The 12889-nt window shown below is 40.9% G+C and overlaps 1 protein-coding gene across 2 annotated transcripts in view; it reads left to right on the top strand.

Annotated features, from left to right (window-relative positions):
• apc2 (APC regulator of WNT signaling pathway 2) overlaps nt 1-12889 on the top strand; it is a 206721-nt gene that overhangs the window by 169756 nt on the left and 24076 nt on the right. For both annotated transcript variants that reach the window (XM_072594240.1, XM_072594241.1), the window contains 4 exons: nt 5336-5416; nt 6857-7235; nt 8794-8889; nt 11891-12030. In XM_072594240.1, the coding sequence (XP_072450341.1) occupies nt 5336-5416; nt 6857-7235; nt 8794-8889; nt 11891-12030 (696 nt within the window). The remainder of the gene's footprint in view (nt 1-5335; nt 5417-6856; nt 7236-8793; nt 8890-11890; nt 12031-12889) is intronic.

The raw sequence follows: 12889 nt of genomic DNA, 5'->3' as shown, positions 1-12889 counted from the left end.
GTCACTATTCCTCCACTGTCGCTGGGTCAAAATCCTGGAACTTCCCTCTCTAATGGCGTTATGGGTCAACTTGCATGTAGACTTCAGTGGTTTAGTAAGGCAACTCAGCGCCACCTTCTCAAGGGCAGGGTGGGATGGGCAGTAAATGCTGGCCCAGCCAGTGATGCTCACAGCCTGTAAGTGAATTTTAAACAAATGATAATTTGTGACAAATTTAACTGTCACTTAGACACATATGGATTTGGAAAGGTTAGCCAGCACAGATGTCTTAAAAACAAATCATGTAAAACAAAATTGCTTACATTTCTTTTATGAGGTGACACTGACAGCTGGTGAAGGTCATGCAGATCATTGTATATACATGGACTTTCAAAAAGCTTTTATAAAGTGCCACATAACAGACGTGCAAACAATGTTTGAGCTATGGAGGAATAAAAGCATTATAGTGAAACTTAAATATAACTAAAAGGAGACTAGAAATCGATACATTTTGTCTTATTATTTTTGTGATAAAGTTAAAATGTATATATAAATTCCTTTTGCCTTTATCTTAAGTAGTTATGTATGTAGCTTCCAGCATGTGCAATATTAAATAAAAGATGAAGTCAGCTGTCTTATGCTGCTACAATGCAGTAAATCTACAACTGGTTTTCTGCACTAACAGGACGCTGCCACCTAGCCATTAAGACGTCTCACGTATCGCACAAATGAATACGTGGTATATGAGTTTCAGTGCTGGTGTGATGCCAGGAAGAGAGGTTGTACATCCTAATGACTGGCAGACCATATCAAACAACATGTCCCATTAGCTATTCCAGTGGGCAGTAGGCCATTCAAGCTCAGTCAGCCCATACTTGCAATCCTCAGACAAGTACATGTACACATTAAATGTGGTTCTGCCATTGGTAATCATTTATTAAATTATCTGTGCTAATTAAAGATCTTCAACCAAGTTCATCGTGTGATGCATTTGACTGTGCTAGAAACTACATATGTAAAAACACAGGACCCTGTTTTGTGTAGGCCAATTTGTATGCACATTATCGCATCGCCATGGGAACACCCTGTCCATTCAGAATCTACATGCATGGTCTGAGAATTAAGATTGACAATTAGCTTTTCAGGCTGCATCTCCATACCAATCATAGCTTAACTAATTACTGCCCTCTTCTCGTTCTGCTACAAATGATGTCTCTTTTTTCAAGTCTATTTCTTGCATCTTCATTTTGATATGTGCAATACGAAGAGCTTCAACTTCTAGTCTCCTTTTAGCAATGTTTAAGGAAATGAAATTGACTGAGTGACAGGAACTGGAGAGTACTGGTGAATGGTTTGTCAGGCTGCAGGAGGGTATAGAGAGCGTCTACCAGGAATTGGATGCCTGCTTTTCTTTGTATTAATGTCATAGACACTTAAGGCAGAAAGTGAAGACATTAGATAGGATAGAGAAAAAGTTCCAGAGTTGAGGAACTTCATTTACATCAATAGATTGGAGAATCTGTGGCAGTACAACTTGGAGAAGAGAAAATTAAGAGGAGACTTGACAGATCATTTTTGGTCCGGGCAGAGTAGGTAGGGAGAAGCTATTAGCAGTTGTGGACCAATTGAGAACAAAGGTACACCAATTTAAGGCGACTGGCAAAAGAAACAACTGCAACAGAAGGAAGAAATAATTTTCACACCATGAAAAATTAGGATCTGCAATGTACTGCAGGAGAGTGCAGTGAAGATTGATTCAATCAAAGTCTTCAAAAGAGAATTAGAGAATTAACTGCTGGGAATATAATGTGCAGGATTATGTGGAAAAGGCCAGTGAGTGGGAGTAGCTGAGTTGCCATTGCAGAGTATTGCCATAAACACGATGGGCAGAATGACCTCCTGTTGTACTGTAAGAATTCTACAGTTGTATGTTTTTAATCCTGTATGTTCCTACATTATGAATTAGGTATTGTTATATTGAAATTGCAGTCAGTTCTTACATATGAAATATCACCATAGGAGCAAATTTAATAGCATTTAATTTATCTAAATCAGGCACATATAAATGATCAGAATTTAAGTAACATTTTCTTCTGTCCTAAAAATTTTTTTTATTAACTTTTGTCTTTCAATGTATTACATTAACAATTAATGTTATGTGGAAAGAATGGTCATCAAGTAAATCATGATGTCCTTTTGCTCTTCATCTGAATGTGTACATTGAATTTATTGCCTAAATTGTCTGTTCCTGAGTTTATCTTGACCCTTTTCAAGGTTAGGGGGATCTCTGTGACTGATTTTGCTGCTCTGGCTGTGTGTCCAGAGTCTTTGTAGTTCAAATATCCAAGGAATGGACTGTCTATTTAATCTGTCAGTGGGGACACCCTTGAGCCTATGTAGCAGTTTTCCCATTATTAAATTGATCTATGGAAGAACATATCTAACTTGAGAATTTATTTTCAAAATAGATCCATTGGAGTCCTATTAAGTAAAGCAATTCAAGACAAAGTATGGGTTTCTAGCAGAGGTTGTTGCTTCTGTGTCTCAGATAATATTAGCTCATACAACTCCCCAGTGCTGCAGAATGTATAGAAAAGCTCAAGTCAAACAGTCTGCATGTTTCTTTCACTGACTTAGGAACAGACTTGCTCCCTAGCTCCTGCACTGTGCTTTTACAGCACATTGCACATTGATGGGTAAGAGGCCTGAAACAAATTAGTAGGCTAATATTTTTACCTCTCTTGCAGAAAAAAACTATGGCTCTACTTGACACTCCTCTCTAAAGTACCCTGCTGAGATTGGTAAACGAAAGCTTCAACTAGCATCTTGAATGGATCCAATAGGCAAAACTTCAGAATTCATGAATTTTATAAGCTTACACTACCATGGTCTTTCAATATAACATTAGCAACAAGTGAATATTCCCTTCGACAATTCTATGTTCTTTCAATCTTGACCTCTTATGTGTCTCCCATTTCCTTTGTTCCACTATTGGGAACCATGCCACTTGAGTCAGAAGTTACATGACACCAGGTTATAGTCCAACAGATTTATTTGAAATCACAAGCTTTCATCACATGATGAAGCAGTAATGCTCCGAAAACTTGTGATTTTAAATAAACCTGTTGAACCTGGTATTGTGTGACTGCTGACTTTCTCCACCCAGTCCGTACTGGCACCATCACATAATGACTTAGACGTTGCTATTGTAATGCGGGAAACATGAGAGACTATATGCAGAGAGCAAGATCCTGCAAAATGGACTATGAATAATTACCAGAAAATTTGTTGTTGTGATGTTGATTGAGCAGTAACTATTGAAGAGGATGTCAAGAATAATGCCACTATTCTTCTTCAAGATTGTGTCAAAGTATCTTTTACACGCACTTGAACAGGAAATGGGACAGAGAGGCACAATGTTTTGGATGAGAAATTAGGCCATAAGACCTTAAGATATAGGAGCAGAATTAGGCTGTTCACCACATCAAGCTTCTCTGTTTCTCAGTTCCATCCTCCTGCCTTCTCCACACAAACCTTGATTCTCTTAATAATCGGTAACTTCTCTACTACGTCTTAAATATGCCTCTATAGCCAAGCCATTAAATAAGTAGTACACACTCTCTCAGGACTGCATTGGAATGTGTTATGGAAAAAACCAAATCCCCTTCAGATAGATCAAGAAGATAGCCTAGAGCTTAACCATTTCTTATTTAAAGGCAAGTGTAAGGTACTGTGTTCCAGATGTAATTTAATTGGTTACGTTACTCTGACTGAAGCAAAACACACTTTATTTTTACCCTACAGTTAAAATATAAACAAAAGAAAATGGAATTGGTATAACTTTAACCCTAATGGAAAACGTAACAGAATAATAGATTATTTAACTTCTGAACAGCAACATTTCCAAGATAGTAACATCCCATAAACACAGATTGTCTCACTTACGAAATTTCTCCAGTAGAGGAGAAAAGAACAGCAAGAGAAAACTCTTGTAGACAGAGAGAGAGAGAGAGAGAGATGGCAGCTTCCACACCCCACTTCAAAATCCCAACAAACATGAAAGCTAACCTAAAGCCCTGGTTCTGAGGGAGTCTGACTCCATCCATTCATGCTGTTTCTATTGTTCCTACCATTAAAAAAAAACCCAATGCATCACAAGTTGTTTACTTTATTAACTTGGAGGAGACAGCTCAGTATCTATGGCTCAAAACCTCTCTTCAAAAAAACTAGGACGAAATGCATGTCAAATAAACTTATAGTATTGTCACAAATGTCAGCCTTGCTTTTGTGCTCAGTCCTGGAATGGGTCTCAGACACTTGTGAATTTGAATAAAGAGTGCAACCAAGGAAGCCACGGCTGCTATTCCATAATTAGTGGTGAGATGGGATTTATTGCCTATTGGACAAGCAAGATAATATGATTGACAGTTTACTGTAATCCCTGGTGCATTGTGCCTTAACTAAACAATACTGCTGATCTCTTCAAACTTACAGAGTATATAACACTTCAAGGTTCAACAGGAGTCAATTTAAGGAAACTAATACTGAGATTCTCCCATATTCTTTCTTACTTGACAGCTAACACTTCACCCTCACTCTTAAGATAACACTCATCTGATGGCCCATCTATACCAGCTCATTGACAGGCAAATGAGGAGGGAGTCTGGCTATCACAGTCCTCAACTCTGGTGACATGGGTCTCCAGATCCTGCTGGTCAATCTGAGGCAACAATTTCTGGTCATTAATGTCCTTCAGGCAATCCAGTCTTCTCATGGGGTGAAGGTCGCAGGGAGAGAGACATTTGAAAGAAGCACCGAGGTCTCCATTTTATCTCCCATCATGTTTCCAAGTGCCCCATGTTGCTGCAATTTGAGTCTTCTCCCATCTACCCTGGCAGGCAGATTGGTGTGTTTTCTCAGTCAGGAAAATATATACCCTTCCCACCCACTATGGAAGCAGCTAATCAGGAAGGTAGTGCATTGAGGCCCTTAAATGGTCATGAATTGACCGCTCAAAAGCATGAATTACTGGTGAGCTGAGAAATTTTTCATTGCACCTTCTCGCCCAGCACTTAATTGATGAGGGGGCAGGAAGGGGGCAATGCCCTGTTCAGGGCCAATTTTCCTAATATTTTCCTTTCTTTCTGCCTTCTGGAAAGGTGAGGGATCACACCCTAAATAGCAAAAAGTCAAATATTTCCAGAAAGGTGGGACTTGGTCATCTGCCCTTCAGTGGTCATGACATTCACCACAAAGTAAATGAGTAGAATTAACTCTGCTCCATGTTATGAACCTAAATAAACAATGTCTCTGTCACATTTCTTTCTAACAAGACAACCATTTGCTTTGTATGCAGTGTTGTGGAAAATCAAATGATCAAGGCACAGAGAGCACAATGAATAATTTACCTCAAGGACTGAACAACTTGGGCAGTAAGGTAAGTGTAATAATTTAAGAAAAGTTTGAAATAAGATTTTAAAAATTTTGACATAAGGTATGAAGATATAGACTACCATCCACATTCAAAGTAGCCCTATATAACAAAAACTGAAATTGCTGCAAAAGCTCAGCAGATCTGGCAGCATCTGTGGAGAGAAAACAGAATTAACATTTTGGGTCATAGATTTATAGAGTACAGAAACAGAGCCTTCCCTCCTCGCAGTTCATGCCAAACATAATCCCAAAGTAAACTAGACCCACCAGCCTGCTCTTGGCCCATGTCCCTCCAAACCGTTCCTATTCATGTATTTATCCAAATGTCTTTTAAACATAATAATTGAACGCACATCCATCACTTCCTCAGGAAGTTCCTCATTATTTTGTAAGGTCGCCTCTCAACCTCCTATGCTCCAGTGAAAAAAGTCCCAGCATATCCAGCCTTTCTTTATAACTCAAACTTTCCATACCTGACAACATCCTGGTAAATCTGTTCTGAACATTCTTCTGCTTAATAATATCCTTCTATAACTGGGCGACCAGAACTGGATACAGTACTCCAGAAATGGCCTCACCAATGTCCTGTACAATCTCAACATGACTTCCCAACTCCGATACTCAAAAGCGCTGTGAGTGACCCTTCCTCTGAACTGCCCTGTATAAAACTGATATGAGAATTGAACCCACCTTGTTGGCATCACTCACCAGCCAATTGAGTTAACTGACCCCTAAGAACAAGACGTTACCATGAAGGATTCTCCTTCTCAACCTCACCCCTTGCTTCAGGTGTGGTGACCCTTAGGTTAACACCACCAGTTGTCTTGCTCTGTCTCTATTGGGAGTGAAGCCCCATAGGCATCTGGGGCTATGGCTATTATAGTGTATAAAGTTGTCTTGGTTCCAGAGGGCTGCTTTCCTCATTAAAGAGAGAACCGGTAGTGAATTTAACCTGAACACCACCATACCTCAGCTGAGGGAGAGGTTTGTGAAGGTGGGACAATAACAGTAACCTTATGCTACTGTAGGAATCGAACCCATGCTCTTGGTATCAGCTGGAGCCTCAGGCCAGTCATCTAGCCAACTGAACTAACTGACCTATTCAGCTCTCCAGATACAGAGATCCAGTAATGTACCTGTCATCTTGTCTCCCCGTGTGCATTGAGCAGGCAGATGGAGGATCATCAACCTGAAATGTTAGCTCATCCTCTCTCTGCAGATGCTGCCTGACCTGCTGAGTCTTTCCAACATTTTCCCTTTCTCTTTGGGCAAATTTTAACGCCCTCAAGTTTGAAGGACACCCTTCAATACAGTGGGAAAAATCAGATGGATGGAATTATTTTAAGAATTGGTGCAAAGTACTGTAAAATTGGGATGGGATAAAAACAGAATAACATTTGAAAAAAAAAGAGAGAAAAGCCTTCCTGAATTTCTATATCTGCAGGTGGAGATGGTGTTCTGGCTGCTGTCCATGCTAGCAACCCGTGACAAGGAGGATATGTCAAGGACATTGCTCGCCATGTCCAGCTCCCAGGACAGCTGTGTTGCCATGCGCAAGTCTGGTTGCCTGCCGCTGCTCATTCAGCTCCTGCACGACAGTGAGAGGGACTCAGGACCGAGCAGGAACTCCAGCAGCAGCAAGGAGGCCCGAGCCCGTGCCAGCGCGGCACTGCACAACATCATATACTCCCAGCCCGATGAAGGGCAGGCCAAGAGAGAAATGCGTGTCCTGCATGTGCTGGAACAAGTGCGCTTGTACTGCGAAACTTGCTGGGAATGGTTGGACACAAACAGACAAAGCAATGGAGTTGAATCTAACAACCGTAAGTGACACTTCATGGATATTACAATTGACCTTTTGGCCCCTGGGCTAGTTTAGACCCTGTGTGTTATTCATTGATTTCAGCTGGAAATTTTATTTGTGTTGCTTTTTGGTTGGACTCAGGAGAATTTTAGCTCCTCCACAGCAATACTTCCCAGAGAAGCAGGAACATAATCAAAGACCCCTCCCACCCAGTTATAATCTCTTCCACCCGCTTCCATCAGGCAGGACACATAAAAGCACACAAACAGATTCAGGAACAGCTTCTTCCCCACTGTTTTCAGACTTATGATCAGACTGCTCATATATTAGAGTTGATCTTTCTCTGCAGCTCCTCTATAGCTTTATTCTGCATTCTGTTCTATTACCCTACGTACTTATGTAAGGTATGATCTGTCTCGATAGCACACAAAACAATACTTTCCACCATCTCGATACACATGACAATAATAAATCAAAACAAACTCTCAATTACTGATTGGCCTCATGCTTGAAGTGAGGCAAATTATGCTGGATGTAAGTTATACATTGTAAAGGTGTAAGCTTGCACCACACTGACCCAGGGGTGGAAGGAACCTTTCAGTGTTGTATTAAGTTATACCAATAAGAAGATTCCAGCTTTTATCAAGCAGGTTGAGTGTCAACTCCAAATCCTTCCAATATGCCATTGGTAGATGGTCAATGCTGGACAGTCTCCAAAAGATCATCTGCTTCTGTGCTTTGAATTCCATAAAAGCTGGAATCTTCTTATTGGTATAACTTAATACAACACTGAAAGGTTCCTTCTTTTGTTTCCAGGAAGCAAAAATTATGTTTGTTACGAAGTATGGCCTGTAGCAAGAACCCAGGCATGGAGTTGTTTAATGCAGAAAGCCTTTTGTGGTACAGCTATCACACCTGGGGTTCTGAATGACTTGGAGACTGTCCAGCATTGACCATCTACCAATGGCATATTGGAAGGATTTGGAGTTGACACTCAACCTGCTTGGTCATGATAGTGCACCTAATTCTGATCAATGCCGGTGCTTAAGCTTGACATAAGTCTCCTCCAAGCCTACTTCCTTTAACCCAACCAGCATAAAGTTGGTCTGCCTTTTTCCCTCCTCCAGCTTCCTGTCAATGTTATCTATGCTGCTTGCTGAAGGTCCACAGTCTGTTACAATCTAGCCCATCTCAATAATCACTTGGCTGAGCTAAGGATTAACTATTGTCAAAAAGTGTGCTGCTTGAAAAGCACAGCTGGTCAGACAGCATCCGAGGAGCAGGAGAGTTGACGTTTTGAGCATAAGCTCTTCAACAGGATGAAGAACTTATGCTTGAAACATTGACTCTCCTGCTGCTCAGATCCTGCCTGAGCGGCTATCCTTTTCCAGCGCCACACTTTTTGACTCTGGTCTCCAGCATCTGCAGTCCTCACTTTCTGCTAATTAATTATTGCCACTCGAAGGATGAATAATTTTTAAAAAAAGGAGATAAAAGAGATAGTTAGGGACAGAAGCTGTAACTGGCCATTGTTAAATGTTGAACCTAAGTGCTTCTGCTCTTCTTTCCCCTTGCAGTGCCACTGCCTATTGAGCCCCAGATTTGCCAAGCAATGTGTGCGATAATGAAGCTGTCCTTCGATGAAGAATACCGACGTGCCATGAATGAACTTGGCAAGTTGTAACCGTTGTTCATAAATGTTATTTGGGCTTTCTTTTTACGTTCCCATTAATTCTCAGTTTTAGCTAGTTGTAACAAATTAGAGATTGGATTTTCTGGAGTATTTCAAAGAACAAACACTTAAGAAGGGAAGATGAAATGTAAAAGACCTGAATTTACAGCTATGAAAATTGGAGGCTCAGTCATCCATATCCCTATTAAGAAGTCCACAGAACAGCACAATATACTGGGCTAGAGTCTTGTCAATAGACCAGAGTTCTACAAACCAGAACCATGTTATTAGTGGCAATTACAGATTGTAGTTACATTGTGCCTTAATATAGCAGAAAATGGCAGAGTGCTTCATGTAAGGTGTTGTGAGGAGTGATGGACACTAAGAAAGAAATTGAGAAGACAATGTAAGCAATGTAGGTTTTGAGAAGGTCATAAGAAATGCAGTGAGGTAGAGGGAACAGGATGAGAATTTTGGATTAGACTAGTATGGTGATCACAAGCCATGTGGTGGTTGTGGTGGAGCAGTGGAAGGATTACATAGGAAGTGGAGAACAAATAGCTAAACAGGTTTTGCTATAACAATATGATTGCCATTGGATTTACTCAACTGAAATGGAAGCTCACATGTTTATATACTTTTCTGTTCAACTTCAGAGGAGATGTTTAGGACTTAAGTATAAATCTCCAACAGCTTTATCATGAGAGAAATCGTATATTTAATAACAAAAAACAGAATCAACATAGTTATAGGTTTGATTTGAAACACAAATAATCACTCAAATTTGCCAGCCAGCAAAAGTTTCTTTTCAATTCAGCGACCGAATCTGGTACTTTGTTGGGTCATAGCTTACAGAATGAGGCCATTGGACTGTTATACTACTGCTGGCTCTGAGAAAGACCAGTCATGCTTAGTTTTACATTTCCACTTGTTGTTCTTAGTTTCTTAAGTTCCTCATCCTCAAGTACCCATGTAGCTCTCTATAAAGATTTATTTATTCAATCAGCTTCCACCACACTTCCCTGGAGACGAAATGTTTTATCATAACAGGAAAGCCAACATTACTGATTTTATTCTTGAGAAGTACTGTCAATGTTCATAAAACATAAAGGCCTGTAAGTGTAAGTATGTCTTGGAATCAGAAACTTATTAGTTCTGCACATCTAATTAAAGAGTGTTTCAGCAGTGAATCATCAATCAGGATTATTCTGCTGCTTTTTAATGGATTTTAGATGTGAATCCTTTGAAATAATTGCTTCTGGAGTGTAATTGGGAGTCTTCTAGATTTCAATGTCAAATTTTAATTCATCTGGGAAAATTAACAAACAGTGAAATTCGCAACTGATCTTGGAGGAACTGTTGGGCGAAGTTCACAGATAAAATGAGCTGTCAGAGGAAGAGGTGGAGGCTGGTACAATTGCAACATTTAAGAGGCATTTGGATGGGTATATGAATAGGAAGGGTTTGGAGGGATATGGGCCGGGTGCTGGCAGGTAGGATTAGATTGGGTTGGGATAACTGGTCAGCATGGACGGGTTGGACCGAAGGGTCTGTTTCCATGCTGTACATCTCTGTGACTCCATTACAAACAAATTTGTTATGTCAAGAGGAATTGATGAAGAAATTTGAATCCTTAGTTAACATTTGGAGACTTGAATGCAAATTTCAATTCCAATTCATTTGATTGTATTCATTGCCACTGATGTCTCAGGCTGTAGAATAGAATCATTCTTACTTTGAAAAGTTATAATTCCAGCAGGGCATGGAATAATTTCATCTGCTGGAATATAACTAACTCTGCGAGACATCACTTGTTACTCCTCTACATTTGGTAATATGTGCCCCCTGCCGGGTTTGTTTTGGGTGGAATGGCTTATAACCACTTACCCCAATCTCACCCCCAAATAGAGGCTGGGCAGGTGCCAAAGTGGTAAGTAAATAATTAAGGGTCAGTTGATCCAAATGTCATGTTGCCCATACAAAATGTAGCTGGGTAGGAATTGGCAATCCGTTTTCCTTTTTCAAGATACGGTATTTGAAACAGCAGGAAGGCAGGGGGCATTACCATTATTGGAGTGTGCCCTTTGCCCAAAAGGGGCATTCCATGAGACCACCACACCCTTCTTCCCTCTGGCCCGCACATGCATGAAACCCAGAACCCCACCACACTTGCTGTGTTCGCTGAGGTTCTGAAAGATGCCCCCTACTGCCAGAAGTTCCAGAACTCATGGAATTTGGAATCCATGGGGTCTTCTTCCTGGGCATACCTGGAATCTCTGGGAGCATCTACTACCGAGCTCTGGTGTTGCCTGGATTGTCGGAGTTCTTGACTGCTTCGATTGACCAGCATCTCCCAAAAATGGGACCTTCTCCCAGGCAGGTGTGTAAGTCCCACTAAGAACTTGGGAAATGCACCAGTCGCACTTTTGGCTGAGGAACTGGATTCTGAATGGCCAGTGTATGCCCCTCAACCCCCACCCATCATGTTCAGCCCTCTCACCTTTTCTCGGTTATGATGAGAAGTGATTGACCCGAAAAATTCACTCAACTTCTCATACCCTCTCCATGTATGTTATGGTGGCTCAGTGGTTAGCACTGCTGCCTAACAATGCTAGAAACCCAGGTTTGATTACAGCTTCAGATCTGTATGGAATTTGTATGTCCTCCCTGTCTGCATGGGTTTCCACCGGGTGCTCTGGTTTCCTCACATAGTCCAAAGATGTGCAGCCTAAGTGGATTGGATGGGTAGTGTCTCAGGATGTGCAAGCTAGGTCGATTAGCCATGGGAAATGCAGAGTTACGGGGATAGGGTAAAGGGGCTGGGATTGGGTGGGATGCTGTTCGGAGGGTTGGTGCTGACATAATGAGCTGAATGGCTTGTTTCCGCGTTGTAGGGATTCTATGTTGCCTGACCTGCTTGGCATTTGATGCATTTTCTATTTTGGTTTTTAAGATGTTTGGAGGGGCTCACAGCATTTATTCTCTTCCCACTTTCAATGCAGGAGGTTTGCAGGCAGTTGCTGAGCTGCTTCAGGTTGATTGTGACATGTATGGCCCGACCAATGATCCCCTGAATTCAGCCCTGCGCCGTTACGCAGGCATGGCGTTAACTAACCTCACCTTCGGAGACGTCGTCAACAAAGTGAGTAACCATACTTCACTCATGTTTCACAAATTACTGGTCAAGAGACAAAACAAAATGATCCATAGGATAGCCTTTGTTCTTGCCAAAAGAACACTTACTAAGGATCATGGGCGGACAGTTAGCATGTAGCCTGAAGAAGGATTCCAGGACTCAAAATATTAACTCTGTTTCTCTCTCCACAGATTCTGCCAGACTTGCTGAGTTTCTCCAGCAATTTATTTTTGCATGTTGAAAAGTTAGTATGTTGGGTTCATCCAACCCTGTGTTTATGGCTGTAGATATTATCCTCATGATTCTTCTGGTTCTGTGTCACAATGTTTATGTAGAAGTTCAATATTGGAGGCATGTATTGTGACTACATAGTTGGGGACAACTTTCAACAACTTAGATGGCATGGTAGAGGTGTACAGCACAGAAAGAGACCATATTGGTCATCCAATTTGTATCACTCTTGCAAAGAGCAAACCACAAATTTATGTTCTGTCTCCCTGTCCATGCACCTTTTTTCTCTTTCTAGTCTTTGTCTAGTTTCATTTTCAAGGACCCAGTTGATAGTGTAGCCAACATACTATCAGGCATGCCAAATCCCAGCTGCTTGGACATTTAAAAAAAGATCTCTTTCATGTTCCTGCTGATCCTTTATTGATTCAGCTTAAATCCCCAAGAAGTGTTTTGTATTCATTTTAACATGGCATTATTCAGCTTGCAGCATCTTTGTCTGTTCTTCTTACTAAATGGAATCAACTTGTTCCTATTTTTAAAACAATTTTTCTTTTCCTGGGATGTGGGTGTCATTAGCTAGTCCAGTATTTATTGCCCATCCCTAATTCAAAAATTCATAGAAAATCAATGCAGG

Source organism: Chiloscyllium punctatum, chromosome 24 (genome assembly GCF_047496795.1).
Source record: "Chiloscyllium punctatum isolate Juve2018m chromosome 24, sChiPun1.3, whole genome shotgun sequence".
Taxonomy (NCBI): domain Eukaryota; kingdom Metazoa; phylum Chordata; class Chondrichthyes; order Orectolobiformes; family Hemiscylliidae; genus Chiloscyllium; species Chiloscyllium punctatum.
This window is presented reverse-complemented; position numbering and strand designations above follow the sequence as displayed.